Source organism: Corylus avellana, chromosome ca5, assembly GCF_901000735.1.
Source record: "Corylus avellana chromosome ca5, CavTom2PMs-1.0".
NCBI classification, from domain to species: Eukaryota; Viridiplantae; Streptophyta; class Magnoliopsida; order Fagales; family Betulaceae; genus Corylus; species Corylus avellana.
The window spans coordinates 28,195,037-28,213,441 of NC_081545.1; the positions used below are offsets into that span (position 1 = coordinate 28,195,037).

At 34.2% G+C, this 18,405-nt stretch overlaps 2 protein-coding genes across 2 annotated transcripts; both read left to right on the forward strand.

Moving 5' to 3' along the window:
- The first annotated feature begins 1,107 nt into the window (after window positions 1–1,107).
- On the forward strand, window positions 1,108–5,091 carry LOC132181446 (cold-responsive protein kinase 1-like). Its single transcript, XM_059594673.1, has 8 exons — window positions 1,108–1,487; window positions 2,460–2,863; window positions 2,979–3,101; window positions 3,189–3,316; window positions 3,768–3,981; window positions 4,100–4,331; window positions 4,456–4,606; window positions 4,700–5,091. Exons 1-8 carry the CDS (start codon window positions 1,108–1,110, stop codon window positions 5,015–5,017), a joined length of 1,950 nt encoding a protein of 649 aa, XP_059450656.1. The 3' UTR covers window positions 5,018–5,091.
- Window positions 5,092–12,764: 7,673 nt separating this feature from the next.
- Window positions 12,765–18,204, forward strand: LOC132182077 (cold-responsive protein kinase 1-like). The gene is made up of 8 exons (XM_059595283.1): window positions 12,765–13,144; window positions 15,586–15,989; window positions 16,105–16,227; window positions 16,357–16,484; window positions 16,931–17,144; window positions 17,263–17,494; window positions 17,619–17,769; window positions 17,863–18,204. Exons 1-8 carry the CDS (start codon window positions 12,765–12,767, stop codon window positions 18,202–18,204), a joined length of 1,974 nt encoding a protein of 657 aa, XP_059451266.1.
- The last annotated feature ends 201 nt before the right edge of the window (window positions 18,205–18,405 follow it).

The following is an 18,405-nucleotide window of genomic DNA, read 5'->3' on the forward strand; positions in this document are numbered from 1 at the left end:
GTTGGGTTAAGCTCTCTCGTGGAAGATATATATATATATATATATATATTCTTTTTGAAGAGAAATTCATTCCGATTTCATTCATAAATAATCAAGAGTATAAAAACTCTTATAATTATAGAGCATAAAGCTCTAAAATTTATAGCCGAAGCTAAAGGATTATACGTCATAATGATTATAAACATACAAATCTTACATTGAAATCCTATGATGTCTGCATTCGCTAACCCATGCCCAATCTTTAGTTTATAGAATAGATCTGCCCGGTGTAGATTCAATCCGGGACATAAGTAGCCATTCTCTAGGCATGAGCAAAAGCACTATGCCAAAACTAGTCCTTCTTGACCTAAAAGGCCAGAAAATTATTTACGTCCTAAGCCCGAACGCTAGGACAATAAAACAAGCAAGAAAATACAGGGAAAAAAAAACAACAAAAAACCACAACACAGCAGTAAACATCGGAGCAAGGAGCGGAGCCGTGGACGACTGGGCATAAACAATGTAGTCTTGCATCACCATTATCCTCAAATATGAACATTCAAAAAAAAAAAAAATAGAACAGTGGAATGGACGACTAGGCATAAACAAACATTGACCGTAATGGGGTGGGGCATGTGGGGGAGGGTTGGACAAAGTAACTAACACTAATCAAAAGTGAGTTATTTTCATTGCACGATTTCAACTCACTCTTTAGTGCGTACATAACTGCATGAAGATTGTCTTCAGATCACTGAACCCGTCATGATGACATTGTTTTTTTTATTTTGGTTTTCAAATTTATATCCTTTTTTTTTTGTTTTTTTGACATGTCCGCATAAGAGGGGGAGGAGGATTTGAACTAGTAACCTTCGCTTCATTAAGCGTGGTCCCAACCGATTGAACTAGTGACCTTCGCTTCAAATTTATATCATTTTTATCATGCTTAATTTCTATCCAAACTAACACTATTAATTAGCCCAATATAGTTGACCGAGAGACTTTAAATTCTGTTTAATTACTAATTAAATCAACATGAAACTTTACCTAACTAAACTGGATAACTCCTATAGTCCTATATATATATATATATACACCAAGTACTGCTACGTGCTACTTCCGAGCTTGAAGATGAAACCAAATAGAAAGAAGCATGGCGTGTTGTCAATGATATTGTTAATATGGTGGTGGTTGACGGCTGTGGTTGTTGCAGACCCACAGATCAATCTCTTAAACAGCGGCTGCAGCCAATACAACGTGTCCAACGAGTCGGCCTTCTATGCGAGCCTAAACGCCACCTTCTCCAACCTCAGAGCACAGCTCAACAACAACACCAACACCAGATTCGCAACTGCACAGCAAGTCACGGGTTCCGCCTACGCCATGGTCCAGTGCCGGAACTACCTCTCTTCCACCGACTGCCTCGCTTGTTTCACCGCCGCCGTCGCTCAAATCCGCAACTGCTCCGCCGCTAACGGTGCCCGCGTCATCTACGACGGCTGCTTCCTCCGGTTGGTATACACCCTCCATCCACGCTTTCGATCATTATATTATAATAAAATAATGCTGATTGATGTTGTATATCATTTGTTTATTTATTAAATGAAATAAAGCTTTTATAAAAAATAAAAAATAAAAATTAAATTGACTAGCCCTTTTCTATGGTCATTATTAAAATAAAAATATAACTATGGTTTATATAAATATTAAAGCCTATAGTTTTTTCTAGAACGAAATGCCCTTACGTACACGCAACCATCGTCATGTGGTCTTGGTTTCTATGGGTAATTAATAATTTAATTGTCCCTTAATCATGTGTTTTCTTTTATAGTTGCTTGAATTGAATATTAATTTGACTAGTGGGGACGAAAGAATTAAAAAAATCCAGTTGGGTTAATTGGTTTATACAGTTGGCACGCCTTGTTTTCTAAGAATCTGTTAAACTTGCCGTCTCATAGCCACATTGTCATACTGTGATAATTACTTTTTAAGCTGGTCATGGGGTCTAGACATTTAATTCCACCTGCCACCGCTGTGCCGGCATTTGACTTTAACTTAAGCAACCAACGACCTTGCCTTGCCGACCATAGTATTGTACTACGTTGTATTCATTATCCTACGTACTAGGCTATTAAATTATTATATCTAACGATTAAGGAGCAATGTTATATACTATTTTTTTTTTCTTTGAAATTAATCGTTTGATATGCAAGATCTACACCTTCACTTAAGTGAGTTTTATAAATTTAATAGTTAATTTTTTTTTATAAAAAAAATAATTAATTAAATATGAAAAATATATATTAAATAGCATTTCTCAATATCAAACTACATGTTTTGTGCACCTCATTAAGCTAAATGTTCCAACTAAAAATTTTAACTCTCGTACCATATTAAATTATCATTTATCTCAAAATATTAAAAAATAAACTGAATTAATTATTTAATTAACATTCTAACAAATTTTTTAAATTTTCTTGCAGCTACGAGAGCAGTAGCTTCTATGACCAAACCACTGAGCCTGGAAATGAAGGGATTTGCGGAAATCAGACAGCATCGCAACCTACTGCTTTTAGTGCTGCGGTGAAAGAATTGTTAGCAGATCTCCAGGTTGCAACGCCTAGGATTAATGGTTTCTTTGCTGCGAGCAAGAAGGAAGCGGTTGGTAGTGCTGGTAACGCAATAGTGTATGCTGTGGCGCAGTGTGCTGAAACAGTTAGTGAAATAGGTTGTCAGGATTGCTTGACAGTTGCGTCCAGAAATGCAGAAGTATGTATTCCTAGTGTAGTTGGTCGTGCAATTGATGCTGGGTGTTTCCTGAGGTACTCAGAGACGCCCTTCTTTGCTGATAACCAAACTACTAATATTTTGCCCTTCTTAGGAAATGGTGAGTCTTGAGTAATTAATGAGATCTTTTTTCCAATTTTCCTGCTTTGTACGTAACTAGTATTAAATCTTTATATTAATTACTGAAATGGGTGATGCCCTATTTTTAATTACAGGAAGTTCAAGCAACAAGAAAGCCATTATTGGAGGAGTGGTGGGGGGTGTCGTAGGTGCTGTTCTCATTTTAGCTGTGTTTGTCTGGTTTATAATACTAAGAAGGCGCAAGCCAATTATTAGAGGTAATTCATGTGAAAACTAAAGGAGGTGACATGTTTATATTCTCAAGTATAAAGAAGTGAGTAGTTAATATATTAATTCTATAGCAGGTGACATACTAGGGGCAACTGAGCTGCGAGGCCCAATTAATTACAAGTACAAAGATCTAAAATCTGCAACAAAAAATTTCAGTGAAGAAAACAAACTCGGAGAAGGAGGTTTTGGTGATGTGTACAAGGTAAAACTCTTTTGCATATTTAAAGCATGCATGTTTGAGATTATGTTTGAAAAATAGAATTTTTAAGTTAAAAAAAGTTTTTTGGCAAAAGCTGTCAAAAGTACGTTTTGGTCATTTTTAAAGTCCGTTTCAAATTGCGTTTAAGAGATAGAGCTTTTAAGTCAAAAAAAATGCTTTTAAGCTTTTGCCAAAAGTGTGTTTTGACAATTTTTGGGCTTTTTAGACATTTAAAAGCACTTTTAATTTCTTTTACCAAACATGCATTTTTTTTCTTCAAATATATTTTTTTTAGTGTTAAACGCACTTTTAAACTCCTCAAATGCACACCCAAACATGCCCTTAGTTGTTATTAGATATTCATTTAGATTTTACCATTAATTAATGCATTTATAATCCTCTGGCTTTATGGTTGATTAATTTTCCATCTCTTTATCTTTGCGTTATTGACTAGGGTACTCTGAAAAATGGGAAGATAGTTGCTGTGAAGAAACTAGCTATTAGCCAATCTTCAAGGGCAAAGGCAGATTTCGAGAGTGAAGTGAAGCTTATAAGTAATGTTCATCATCGGAACATGATCCGTCTTCTTGGGTGTTGCACCAAAGGACCAGAACTACTTCTTGTCTATGAATACATGGCAAACAGCAGCCTCGATAAATTCTTGTTTGGTAACTTAAGCACAACTCTTCAACGTTTTCACATAAATGCATTTAATGTGTAAATGGGATCTTTTGACTTGTTTTGTAACTTGTATTTAATTCAAACATTAAAATGGGATTGACATAGGTGAAAGACGTGGGTCTCTCAATTGGAAACAAAGAAATGATATAATCATGGGCACAGCTAAGGGCCTTGCTTATCTGCACGAGGAATTCCATGTATGTATCATACATAGAGATATCAAAACTGGCAACATTCTTCTAGATGATGATTTCCAAGCCAAGATTGCAGATTTTGGATTAGCAAGGCTTCTACCTGAGGATAAAAGTCATCTCAGCACTAGATTTGCAGGAACATTGTAAGCCAATTCAACTAGTTACAAGTTATAGAATTAACCACCCCACTTTCTTTCAAGCTTGTTCTTTTTGTTCATTGATTACCATTATTAAATGATAGCTAATTTTATCTAATTAATCCATTAGAGGGTATACAGCACCTGAATATGCAATCCATGGTCAGCTATCAGAGAAGGTAGATATCTACAGTTTTGGTGTCGTTGTTCTTGAGATTATATGTGGCCGAAGAATTAGCGAGGTGAAGAATGATCCCAATGGCGAGTACCTCCTTGAACGGGTAATTTCCCATATCAAATATACTTATATATATAGTGCAATATCATCACAATACTAAAACTTTTTTTCCCCTATTTGATGTTGCAATTAATAGGCATGGAAATTGTATGAGAATGACAAGCATCAGGAGTTGGTGGACGAAACATTAGACCCAAACGAGTATACGACAGAAGAAGTGAGAGGAATTATAGAGATTGCTCTGTTGTGCATTCAGTCATCACCTGCTCTGAGGCCTTCAATGTCTGAAGTTGTCGTTTTGCTCAAAAGTAAAAGGTCAGTGGAGCGGCAGCCACCAAGCACGCCAGCCTACGTTGATACTGATCAGAAGAAGGTTCGTGGAGACACGTCCACTTCAACCGCATCATCAACATCTAATGCCACTGCCTCTATTTCTCAGGTCTCGGGTCGCTAATGTAAAACATATATGAAACTCTCAAGTGTCACTTTGTGTATAAAGATTGATATATAGTTTTTTGTGTGCGTTGGATAAAGGATTTTGAAGCTATAGGTTTACATTGGAATGAAATTCATTCCCTAATGAATTATAATTTGTGGTATTAAAGGTGTTTGGTAATTTATTCGGAATAAAAAAAAAATTTTGAATTTTTTTGTTTTTTTGTTTTTACATATCTACACAAGAGGGAAGGAGGATTGGAACTAGTGACCTCCGCTTCATTAAGCATGATTCTAGCCGATTGAACTATCTCTTTATGACTATTTTTGAAATTTTAACTCTGAATGATTATTGATAAGGTTTAGACATTAAATACGCTTTCAAAACCTTTAAAGTAGAAATAGAGTTTTTTTTTAAAGAAAAAAAGAAGAAGAAGAAGTCTGCTTTAAGCCTTTAAGGGTATAGTTTTCTTCTTGGTACTTGTTGACCCTCGAACGAAGGTTAAGATAACTCTTCGGTACTTGTTGAATCGCGAGTACAATACATCCTTGGCTTATACTTCTTCAAGTTGTGGACGATTGATCTATCATCCTCTCACGGTTGAAAAGACGGGGTCATAATTAGGTATACGAATACGCGTCAATTTTTTAATGGTGCTAACGTAACTTTATGAAATTTTGAATGGAATTTAGATGAATGTATTATCTTCATCTTTATGTAAACTTGAGATATCTCATGTGATATAAACTAAATCCTAAGGGACAAAAAATAAAATTGTTAAACCACATGGAGCAATAAAGTATTTAATCCTTTTTTTTATGAGGTATGAGTACATTGTTGTTCATTTAATTGTTTTTTTGTTTTTTCTTTTGGGTGTGACGCACATTAATTAATTGTTTATGTGCTTAATTGATGGACGACATTGATTTAAAATACTTTTCAGTTCAAATGAACTAGAAAATATCCAATTAGTTATAGTGAATGGGTATTTTTGTTTATATTTTTAAAAGTAAAAAGATAAAAATACCTCTTCAATATAACTAGGTAGATATGAAGATATATCATGTTTCGACATCTTTCAAGGTTTTGTCCTCATATATCATGTTCGGACGACGTCTTTCAAGGTTTTCCATCGAATAAAAAAAAAAAAAATATGTTTTTGACTTCAAGTCTTCTTCGACCTCAAGGTATCAGGTTGGACAACTATGGGTGAAATTTAAAACCGCATCACCGTACGTAACCGCCTAACTGCTTTGAAAGCGGTTAGTAAAAACCGCTAACTACTTAGGCAGTTGCGGTTAGTGGTTAGTGAGTTTTGAAAATCCGCTAACTGCTTTTTTTAAATATAATATATATTTATATTATATATATATTTCATATAATAAATCACAATAAGTTATTGTAGCATAGTGGTAAATGCGCCATTTTTTCACCAAGAAATCCGGGGTTCAATTCCCCTAAAGCTCAAGCACAACGCCTCACGCGGTGCAGTTCTCTCTCTTCCTCCATAACGCTCTGAAAAATCCAGATTTCTCTCTCTCTTCTCTCATATTGACACCATGTGTTCTCAATTGTGTCCAATGCAGCATAGGTAAACAAAAAAATCCATGTTTTTTTTTTTTTTTCTTTGTACATATTCATATGACCTGGAAATATTTAGATCATTATTTTTATTTTGATCATAGGGTCCTTTTGGATTTAGAGAATTTTCTTTGTAATTATTTATTATTGATTTCTTCTTGTTTAAGAGCTTTTCAATACTGTTGCAACCCATTAATGGAGAATTTTATTTGAAAAAAAAAAAAAAAAAAAAAAAACTTTAAAATGAGCCCAAAAAAAAAAGTTTAAAGTGAGCCCAAAACTGGCCCAAAACCAGTCCAAAACTAGCCCAAAATTGGTCAAAAAAAAAAGGCCCAAAAAAAGGGTTAGAAAAAAGCGGTTAGCTCAAAGCGGTTAATCGCTAATCGGGTGGTTGACCGCCTAGACGGTTAATCGCTACCCGGTTAGCAAAGGCGGTTAGTAAAAGTTACTAACCGCCTAGGCAGTTACGGTTAGCGGTTTTAACCACTAACCGCTAACCGCCAAGGGCGGATCCAGGGGGGTCGACAAGGGGCATAAAATTCTCCTTGCCCTTTGGTAAAATTTTTTTGTATGCCACTTAGCCGTGATTATGCCCTCTCTCAGGCATAAGTATGCCCTTCAGCCATGATTATGTCCTCTCTCTCATGCCTCAACCATATATTATGCCCCTTCGTAAAATGAAATTTGAAAAAAATTAGAAACCTAGTGTTTCAAACGAAGGGAAGGAAGAAGACGATGAATAGTACTCTAAACGGTGCGTTTTCTTTTTTAGGAATATTGACTGGGGAGTGGGGACAGGCTGCAACAAATATAAACAAAACAATAAAAAAAAAATAAAGAATGATGGGGAACAGCAGCCGTGTAAGTTAAAAAATAATAATAATAATAAGAATCCAAGCCCAAAGTGGGGAACAGCGGCTGTTTAAATTAAAAACAAAATAAAAGACTTTGTAAAAATAAAACACGCGTGCTTGTCAGCCTTGTAAAAATAATTGTTCTTTTAAATGGATTGTCTTAATATTTATATAATTATATTGCTATTAAGCCTATTTTTGCTAATTGTTTTTAGATTTAATTATTTATGAATTTATATAGTTTTTTTTTTTTTTCATATTTTAATTGTATAAATATATAATTGTAGTTGTCTAAAATTATGGAGAAAAATAACGATTCTATTGACCTCCAATCAAATTCTAAACAACCTCGTGTTGAAGTAGATTTAGCAAATCTATCCAGAGATCCTTACTTTAAAAAAAAAGAAAAAAGAAAAAAAGAAGTGTGATTATCATCTTAGTGATAGAGATTAAATTCGAAGAGCATATTTACAAATAGGACAATTGAATTAGCGCTAGTAGTAACAAAAGAAATTGTAAGTTCTATTTATATGTTTTAAAACATAATTAAAAATTTTGTTGAATTATTCACTTAGGGCCCGTTTGGGAGTGCGATTTCAATAAGTGTGATTTTAAAAATTGCATTTTTAAAATCGCACAGGCGTTTGGTAAAACATGCTAAAAAGTACTTTTTTATCAATTGAGTGTTTGGATAACATTAGCATATAATTGCGCTTTCATGACCAAATTACCAATAAGGACATTTTTTTATAACAGTAAAATAACTAAAATTATCTATAAGCCTCCATTTTTAACACATATGCAAACAAAAGTATGGCTTATAATTTGACATTAACTTTGAGTTTTCTACTTAGGCAATTATATATTGCTATACTACTTGTTTCTATATGCTTTTTTGTTTTTGTATTTTTTATTTCTTGAAACATATTCCAAACAGACATATAATAAAAAATACAATAACAATCCATCAAATTAAACTAATAATGTTTATCAAATTTAACTGTTACATAATTCACCAATAATTTAAATTAGTACTTGATAACTGTTTATTACCCATGAAAAAAATATATATAAAAAATTATCACTGTTTATTACCCATTAAAAAAATGCATAAAAAAAATTATCAATGTTTATTACCCATTAAAAATATATATATATAAAATATCACCAATTGTTACAGTGCAGTACCCATTAAAAAATAAAAATAAAAATCCATCACAAATTATTACTGTACAGTACCTTTGAAAAAAAAAAAAAAAGCCATAAAAAATCGTCACTGTACACATCACTATGCAGTGCACAGTGACCAAAGAAAAATCATCATCTTGGTCACTGTACAATTTTTTTTTTTTAAAGAAAAAACTTCACACGGTTACTGTACACGCATACTATGATGGATTGCAGATCACTATGCATGCACGGTAATCTAAATAAAATTTTGAAAAAAAAAAAAAAAATCACAACTTTACTATGTAGAAATGGTCGAAGAACATAAACGCATATATAAAAAGGCACAGTAATTATACAAACCACATAAAATAACACCGAACACTAAACAGTGAAAAGTTTTACAAATGCAAAGGAGTTATATGGAGAGAAAGAAAATATTAAGGTGAGATTATTACCTGGTAGAGGGGTGGAGAGATGAACAACAATGATGCACACTGCTACAGGGCGGAGAAAGGATGAATGAGACAGCGAGGATGAAGAAAAAAAGAAAAGAAAAGAAGGGTTTTAATATATTTTAGGTGGGTATTTTTGGTATTTTTTTCATTCCCATTAAAAAAAAAAGTAATTATTGCGCCAAATATCTTTTTAATAGAAATCGTGATTTTGTTTTAAATTCGCACTTTTTCAAATAAGCACCCTCTAATCAGCTTATGAAAATCGCAGATTTTTTTGCGATTTTAAAATTTGCATTTTTAAAATCGCAATCCCAAACACCCTAAAATTGCGATTTGGTTTAAAATCACAGATTATTTTTTAAAAAATGCACTCCCAAACGCACCCTTATTCAGTTGGTTATATTTTTGTTCAACTTTATTTTTGTATTCATTAAAAAAATACAGCAATGCAAAAAGAAGACCAAAAAATTATTTTTTATATTTAATTATTTTTTAGTTATTTTAATTATTTTATTCATTAAAAAAATGCCCCCACGTAGGAAAAATCCTGCGTCCGCCACCACTAACCGCAACCGCTATTTCAGCCGTATGGACAACCTTGATAATTATTTCTTTTGGTTTCAAAATTATTTCTCATTCTCTCAAACTTCACCTGCTGCTACGTATCTAAAAGAGCTGAAGAATCGATGAACCGAAATAGAAAGAAGCATGGGGTGATATTGTTAAGATGGTGGTGGTTGACGGGTGTGGCTTTGGCAGACCCATAAATCAATCTCTTAAATAAGGCTTGCAGCCAATACAACGTGTCCAGCGAGTCGTCCTTCTATACTAACCTAAACGCCACCTTCTCCAACCTCAGAGCACAGCTGACCAACAACACCAACACCAGATTCGCAACTCCACAGGATTCCGCCCATGCCTTGCCAGCCTTGGTGCGGTGCCGGAACTACCTCTCTAGTGCTGACTGTCTCGCTTGTTTCACTGCCGCCGTTTCTCAAATCCGCAACTGCTCCGCCGCCAACGGTGCCCGCGTCATCTATGATGGCTGCTTTGTTACGAGCCTATGGGGGTGTTTGTTAAACCCCCTCACATTCCCCCACATCCACCACACTATTCACTTCATTTTTTTTCCAAAAAAATATTCTTACTTTTATATCAAATCACTCACTTTTTATATCCAATCATTTACTTTTTATTACTATTCAAATAAAAAAATCACTACAAAACAAAATTTTTTACTTCCCAATACCACTTTTTCATTTTTCCATACCAATTATTATTATTATTTTATTCTTTTTTTTAATCCATGAACAGTGCCGTGGTCCATGAACAGTGCCGTGTGGTGGGGTGTTGTTTAACAAACACCCCCATAGATCTCATAACTGGACCTTGGGTACGTAGAAAAATAGGACTAGTCCTGCGTTTCCTACCTATGATTGCAGAAAATTGAGATCGTTAGAGAGACCCCAAACCTCACAACACAAAGTGTTAATTTTACTGAAATATTCTCTGCCAATATTATTGCAAAAGTCTGCTTTAAATAGAAGTTACAACCGACATAGATTTACTCTAGAGTTTGTAAACCTATACTACTAGGACTGGGAGACATAAGGCACCATAAAGGAAATACCTTACAACTCCAACAAGGACTTGGAAATCCTATTTATTTAAGAACTACGACATTAACAAGAAATAAGAAAAAATAACAATCATATGAAAATAATAAAGATTACTCTTAACCAAGTTAAGAGACAAGGCAGAGACTACTAATAGATTACTAATAGACCTAGGATTGTAACATGCTTCCTCAGGTACAACCTCCATCGATCCACGCGCGCCTTCTTTCTTATTATTTATTTCTGCATTTTTTTTTTTATTCTACTAGCTAGCTAGTCAAAAGAATGATATGATTAATTTAAGGTGTAAGTGTAACGGTAAATACTATATTTTTATGATTCCAAATGAATTATTGACTAGTGTCACGGTAGTCTTTTTTTCCATTTTCTCACACTCTCTCTCTCTTCTTTTCTCCATTTTGAAAAACTCAAACCCAAAAAATCTTCAAAAAATCAAAAATTCAAATCAAAAAATCAACCTAAAAAATCAAAAACCCAAACGTCAAACCCAACAAATTTTCAAAAACCCAAAAAATCTTCTTATCTTCTCTTCTCCTTTTTTTTTTTTTTTTTTTTTTTTGCTTCTCTTCTTCTTCTCTTCTCATTTTCTTTTTCTTTTTCTTCTGCGCCCACTTTTCTTTTGCTACCGTGCAGAGAGACTGAGAGAGAAGAGGGAGCTGGCCGTAGTGAAGAGAGAAGAGGGAGATTGAGAGAGGGAAAGAAGATCCAGAAAAAAAAGAAGATCTGAAAAGAATAAATAATAAAAGAGGGAAAAGAGAGGGAACAAGTTGAATGTCTAGCTAATTTTTTTAGTGACATGCCAGCATTTTACCACGTCAGAAATTTCTGACGTGGCATTTTCACATGTTAGAAATTTTTGACGTGTTAAAAAATCACTTTAGTAATTACTGATGTGCCAACTTTGCCACGTCAGAAAAATATTTACTGACGTGGTAAAAAGTCGTGTACTGTAGCCAAGTCAGAAATTGATTTTTTTTTTTTTTTTTTTTGTAGTAGGTTGGGAAAAGTGGTGGAGTGGGGCATTAGTGGACAGGAACGGCGAAGACGAACAAATCTAGCTTGGAAGAAAGGAGTAATGTTGGGTTGAGCTCTCTCGTGGAAGAGAGCTTTTTTTTCTTCTTATTCTTATTCTTCTTATTATTTTTTTAAGAGAAATTCATTCATATTTCATTCATGAATAATCAAGAGCATAAAAGCTCTTATAATTATAGAGCATAAAGCTCTAAAATTCATAACCGAAGCTAAATGATTACACGTCATAGAGGTTAAAAACATACAAATCTTATATTAAAATTCTATGACGTCTACATCCGCTAATCCATGCCTAATCTTTAGCTTATAGAACAAATCTGTCCGGTACAAATTCAATCTGAGATATAGGTAGCCATTTTCCAGGCATGAGCAAAAGCACCACGCCAAAACTAGTCCTTCTCGACCTGAAAGGCCAGAAAATTATTTACGTCCTAAGCTCAAACGCCAGGACAATAAAACAAGCAAGAAAATACAGGAAAAAACAACAAAAAACACCAAGACACACCAGCAAACATCAGAGCAAGGAGCAAAGGAGTGGACGACCAGGCATAAACAATATAGTCTTGCATCACCATTATCCTCAAATATGGACATTCAAAAAAAAAAAAAAAAATGGCAGAGTGGAGTGGACGACTAGGCATAAACAAACGTTGACCGTAGTGGGGTGGGGCCCGTGGGGGAGGATTTGACAAAGTGACTAATACTAATCAAAAGTGAGTTATTTTCATTACACGATTTTAACTCGCTCTTTAGTGGGTACATAACTACAAGACCGTACCACTGAACCCCGTCATCGATGGTGACATTGTTTTTTTATTTTTTTATTTTTTATTTTATTTTGGATTTCAAATTTATATCGATCCTTTTTATCATACTTAATTTCTATCCAAACTAACCCTATTAGCCCAATATAGTTGACCGAGAGAATTTAAATTATGTTTACTAATTAAATCAACATGAAACTTTACCCAACTAAACTGACTAACTCATATATATATATACCAAGTACTGCTACGTACTACTTCCGAGCTTGAAGATGAACCCAAATAGAAAGAAGCATGGGGTGTTGTCAATGATATTGTTAATATGGTGGTGGTTGACGGCTGTGGTTGTTGCAGACCCACAGATCAATCTCTTAAACAGCGGCTGCAGCCAATACAACGTGTCCAACGAGTCGGCCTTCTATGCAAGCCTAAACGCCACCTTCTCCAGCCTCAGAGCACAGCTCAACAACAACACCAACACCAGATTCGCAACTGCACAGCAAGTCACGGGTTCCGCCTACGCCACGGTCCAGTGCCGGAACTACCTCTCTACCGCCGACTGCCTCACTTGTTTCACCACCGCCGTCGCTCAAATCCGCAACTGCTCCGCCGCCAACGGTGCCCGCGTCATCTACGACGGCTGCTTCCTCCGGTAGGTATACACCCTCCATCCACGCTTTCGATCATTATATTATAATAAAATAATGCAGATTGATATTGTATTTGTATATCATTTGTTTATTTATTAAATGAAATTAAGCTTTTATAAAATAAAAAAATTAAATTGACTAACCCTTTTCTATGGTCATTATTAAAATAAAAATATAACTATGGTTTATATAAATATTAAACCCTATAGTTTTTTTCTGGAACGAAATGCCCTTACGCACACGCAACCATCGTCATGTTAACTTTACCAGTGGGGAGGTCTTGGTTTCTATGGGTTTGGAGGCTTGGGGTTCGGTGGAATTACATATTTTTTTAATAATTAATTTTGTAATCATTAATTGTCCCTCAATCGTGTGTTTTCTTTTCTTTTATACTTGCTTGAATTGAATATTAATTTGACTAGTGGGGACTGGGGACGAAAGAATTCAAAAATTCCACTTGGGTTAATTGGTTTATACAGTTAACAGTTGGCACGCTTTGTTTTCTAAGAATCTGTTAATTAAACTGGCTCATGGCCACGATATAATTATTTGTTAAGCTGGCAATGGGTAGATCTAGACAGATAATTCCACCGGCCACCGCTGTGCGGGCATTGACTTTAACTTAAGTAGCCCACCATGTAACATGCATCCTTGTTTGTTAAATCCCACGCCATGGACCCCATCCACCCGTATTTCTCCACATTTCATCACATTATTCACTTCATTTTTTTCAAAAAAAACATTCTTACTTATATATCAAATCATTCACTTTTTATTACTATTCAAATAAAAAAATCACTACAAAATAAAATTTTTCATTTTTTAATACCACTTTTTTCATTTTCCCGTATCAATCATTATTTTATTTTTACACATGAACAGTGCCATAGTGGGGGGTGTTGTTTAACAAACACCTCCATGAATGTTTCTAGTCTAAATTAATAGACCGGAAAATATATAGTCAATGTTCAAGATCTCTCTAGAGAGATATTGAGACTATAAATGAAGAAATATGCTAGAATCTAATAAAAACTCTATTTTTTGCCCATAAAAATTCATATGGCAAGATGCCACATTATTATTATTTTTTTTTTGTCTTTTTCCTTCCACTAAAAATATGATGTGACATCTTGCCACTTGGACTTTTATGGGCAAAATGTGGAGTTGTTATTATATTTTAGCGTTTTTCATAAATGAAACATGTGTCCCATTAATAAAAAAAAAAAAATATATATATATATATATATATATATATATATATATATATATATAAAATAATAATAAAAAACTTAAGGGGGTGGCTGGCCAACCCAGTTGCAGGCTTGCAGCCACCCCTTAAGTTTTTTTTATTTATTATTTTTTAATATTTTAATATTTTAATATTTTAATTATTTTTAAAAAATATATAATATTTAATTAATTTTTTTTTTATTAATATGACATGTTCATTTATGGCCTCAGGATCTCTTTAGAGAGATTTTTGACAATTAACTGGATATTTTCTAGTCAATTTTGCACTGAAGAGGATCCGAATCTGTCGACCATAGTATGGTACTACATCGTATTCATTATCCTACTAGTTAGGCTACTATAAATTATTATATCTAACGACTAAGGAGCAATGCTATATATTATTTTTTTCTTTGAAATTAATCATTCGATATGCAAGATTTACAGTACCTTCACTTAAGTGGGTTTTACAAATTTAATAGTTATTTTTTAAAAATAATAACAATAATAATAATTAGGGGAAAATTCACTTTACTCCCCTGAAGTTTCAAGGGTTTTTCAATTCGAACCCCAATGTTTAAAAATTGGAAATGTACCCCCCTAATGTTTCAAAAAATTTTAATTCAGACCCTTCGTTACTAATTTTTGTCTAGTTGGACGAAAATCATTCCACGTGCATCTCACGTGGGATTTTGCCACCCTCTATTCCAATTTTGCCCTCATTAAAACCTATTAAATTATGTAATTACCCTCATTACAACCTATGAAATTAAGAGTTATTACTTAATTTCATAGGTTTTAATGAAAGCGAAATTAGAATAGAGAGCATCAAAATCCCACGTGAGACGCACGTGGGATGATTTTCGTCCAACTAGACAAAAATTAGTAACGGAGGGGTTGAATTGAAAATTTTTGAAACATTAGGGAGGTACATTGTCAATTTTTAAACATTGAGGTTTGAATTGAAAAACTCTTGAAACTTCAGGGGGTAAAATGAATTTAACCCTAATAATGAAATGACGAAAAATATTAAATAGCATTTCTCAATATCAAACTACATGTTTTGTGCACCTCATTAAACTACATGTTCCAACTAAAAGCTTTTACTCTCAAACCATATATATTAAATTACCATTTACAGCAAAATATTAATAAAGTAAACTTAATTAATTATTTAATTAACATTCTAACAAATTTTTAAATTTTCTTTCAGCTACGAGAGCAGTAGCTTCTATGACCAAACCACTGAGCCTGGAAATGAAGGGATTTGCGGAAATCAGACAGCATCGCAGCCTACTGCTTTTAGTGTTGCGGTGAAAGAATTGTTAGCAGATCTCCAGGTTGCAACGCCTAGGATTAATGGTTTCTTTGCTGCGAGCAAGAAGGAAGCGGTTGGTAGTGCTGGTAACGCAACAGTGTATGCTGTGGCGCAGTGTGCTGAAACAGTTAGTGAAATAGGTTGTCAGGATTGCTTGACAGTTGCGTCCAGAAATGCAGAAGTATGTATTCCTAGTGTAGTTGGTCGTGCAATTGATGCTGGGTGTTTCCTGAGGTACTCAGAGACGCCCTTCTTTGCTGATAACCAAACTACTAATATTTTGCCCTTCTTAGGAAATGGTGAGTCTTGAGTAATTAATGAGATCTTTTTTCCAATTTTCCTGCTTTGTACGTAATTAGTATTAAATCTTTATATTAATTACTGAAATGGGTGATGCCCTATTTTTAATTACAGGAAGTTCAAGCAACAAGAAAGCCATTATTGGAGGAGTGGTGGGGGGTGTCGTAGGTGCTGTTCTCATTTTAGCTGTGTTTGTCTGGTTTATAATACTAAGAAGGCGCAAGCCAATTATTAGAGGTAATTAATGTAAACACTAAAGATTTTGTTGTGAGTATACTTGTAAGGTTGTGTCATATATTGTAAAGTATAAAGAAAGCGAGCAGTTATTATATGAACTGACCATAACCTTTTTATACTCCATAGCAGGTGACATACTAGGGGCAACTGAGCTGCAAGGCCCAGTGAATTACAAGTACAAAGATTTGAAATCTGCAACAAAAAATTTCAGTGAAGAAAACAAACTCGGAGAAGGAGGTTTTGGTGATGTATACAAGGTAAAACTCTTTTACTTATTTAGAGTATGTTTGAGATTGTGTTTGAAAAATATAACTTTTATGTCAAAAAAAAGTTTTTTTGGCAAAAGCTTCAAAATGCGTTTTAGTCATTTTTAGAATCTGTTTCGGATTGCGTTTGAGAAATAGAGCTTTTAAATCAAAAAACAATTTTTAAGCTTTTGTCAAAAGTGTGTTTTGAACATTTTTGAGTTTTTTAGAACCTTAAAAGCGTTTTTAATTTTTTTATATCAAACGTGTATTTTTTTTTTTTCTTCATATAGACTTTTTGAGTATTAAACGCACTTTTAAGCCCCTCAAATGCACACCCAAACAGGCCCTTAGTTGTTATTAGATATTCATTTAAATTTACCATTAATGCATTTATAATCCTCTAGCTTTATGGTTGATTAATTTTCTATCTCTTTTATCTTTGCGTTATTGACTAGGGTACTCTGAAAAATGGGAAGATAGTTGCTGTAAAGAAACTAACTATTAGCCAATCTTCAAGGGCAAAGGCAGATTTCGAGAGTGAAGTGAAGCTTATAAGTAATGTTCATCATCGGAACATGATCCGTCTTCTTGGGTGTTGCACCAAAGGACCAGAACTACTTCTTGTCTATGAATACATGGCAAACAGCAGCCTCGATAAATTCTTGTTTGGTAACTTAAGCTCAACTCTTCAATGTTTTCACATAAATGCATTTAACGTTTAAATGGGATCTTTTGACTTGTTTTGTAACTTGTATTTAATTCAAACATTATAATGAGATTGACATAGGTGAAAGACGTGGGTCTCTCAACTGGAAACAAAGAAATGATATAATCATGGGCACAGCTAGGGGCCTTGCTTATCTCCACGAGGAATTCCATGTATGCATCATACATAGAGATATTAAAACCGACAACATTCTTCTAGATGATGATTTCCAAGCCAAGATTGCAGATTTTGGGTTAGCAAGGCTTCTACCCGAGGATAAAAGCCATCTCAACACCAGATTCGCAGGAACATTGTAAGCCAATTCAACTAGTTACAAGTTATAGAATTAACCACCCCACTTTCTTTTAAGCTTGTTCTTTTTGTTCCTTGATTACCATTATTAAATGATAGCTAATTTTATCTAATTAATCCATTAGAGGGTATACAGCACCTGAATATACAATTCATGGTCAGTTATCAGAGAAGGTAGATATCTACAGTTTTGGTGTCGTTGTTCTTGAGATTATATGTGGCCGAAGAATGAGCGAGGTGAAGAATGATCCCAATGGCGAGTACCTCCTTGAGCGGGTAATTTCCCATATCAAATATGCTTATATATATACTGCAATATCATCACAATACTAAAACTTTTTTTCCCCTATTTGACGTTGCAATTAATAGGCATGGAAATTGTATGAGAATGACGAGCATCAGGAGTTGGTGGACGAAACCTTAGACCCAAACGAGTATACAACAGAAGAAGTGAAAGGAATTATCGAGATTGCTCTGTTATGCATTCAATCATCACCTGCTCTGAGGCCCTCAATGTCTGAAGTTGTCGTTTTGCTCAAAAGCAAAGGGTCAGTGGAGCGGCAGCCACCAAGCAAGCCAGCCTACGTTGATACTGATCAGAAGAAGGTTCGTGGAGACACGTACACATCCCCTTCAACCGCATCATCTACATCTAATGCCACTGCCTCTGTCTCTCTCAGGTCCCTGGTCGTTAATGTAAAACATAATTGAAACTCTCAAGTACTGTCACTTTGTGTATAAAGATTGATACATAGTTTCTTGTGTGCGTTGGATAAAGGCTTTTGAAGCTATAGGTTTACATTGGAATGAAATTCATTCCCTAATGAATTATAATTTGTGGTATTAAAGGTGTTTGGTAATTTATTCGGAATAAAAAAATTATTGTTGATTTTATTAAGAGAGAGTGCAGAA

Bases quoted from the DNA above. Each gene is read 5' to 3' on its own strand.
- LOC132182077 (XM_059595283.1), top strand. From the start codon at position 12,765: ATGAACCCAAATAGAAAGAAGCATGGGGTGTTGTCAATGATATTGTTA. The intron at 17,495-17,618 runs GTAAGCCAATTC...TTAATCCATTAG, and splicing joins ACCAGATTCGCAGGAACATT to AGGGTATACAGCACCTGAAT. The intron at 17,770-17,862 runs GTAATTTCCCAT...TGCAATTAATAG, and splicing joins GCGAGTACCTCCTTGAGCGG to GCATGGAAATTGTATGAGAA.
- LOC132181446 (XM_059594673.1), top strand. From the start codon at position 1,108: ATGAAACCAAATAGAAAGAAGCATGGCGTGTTGTCAATGATATTGTTA. The intron at 3,982-4,099 runs GTAACTTAAGCA...GGATTGACATAG, and splicing joins CCTCGATAAATTCTTGTTTG to GTGAAAGACGTGGGTCTCTC. The intron at 4,607-4,699 runs GTAATTTCCCAT...TGCAATTAATAG, and splicing joins GCGAGTACCTCCTTGAACGG to GCATGGAAATTGTATGAGAA.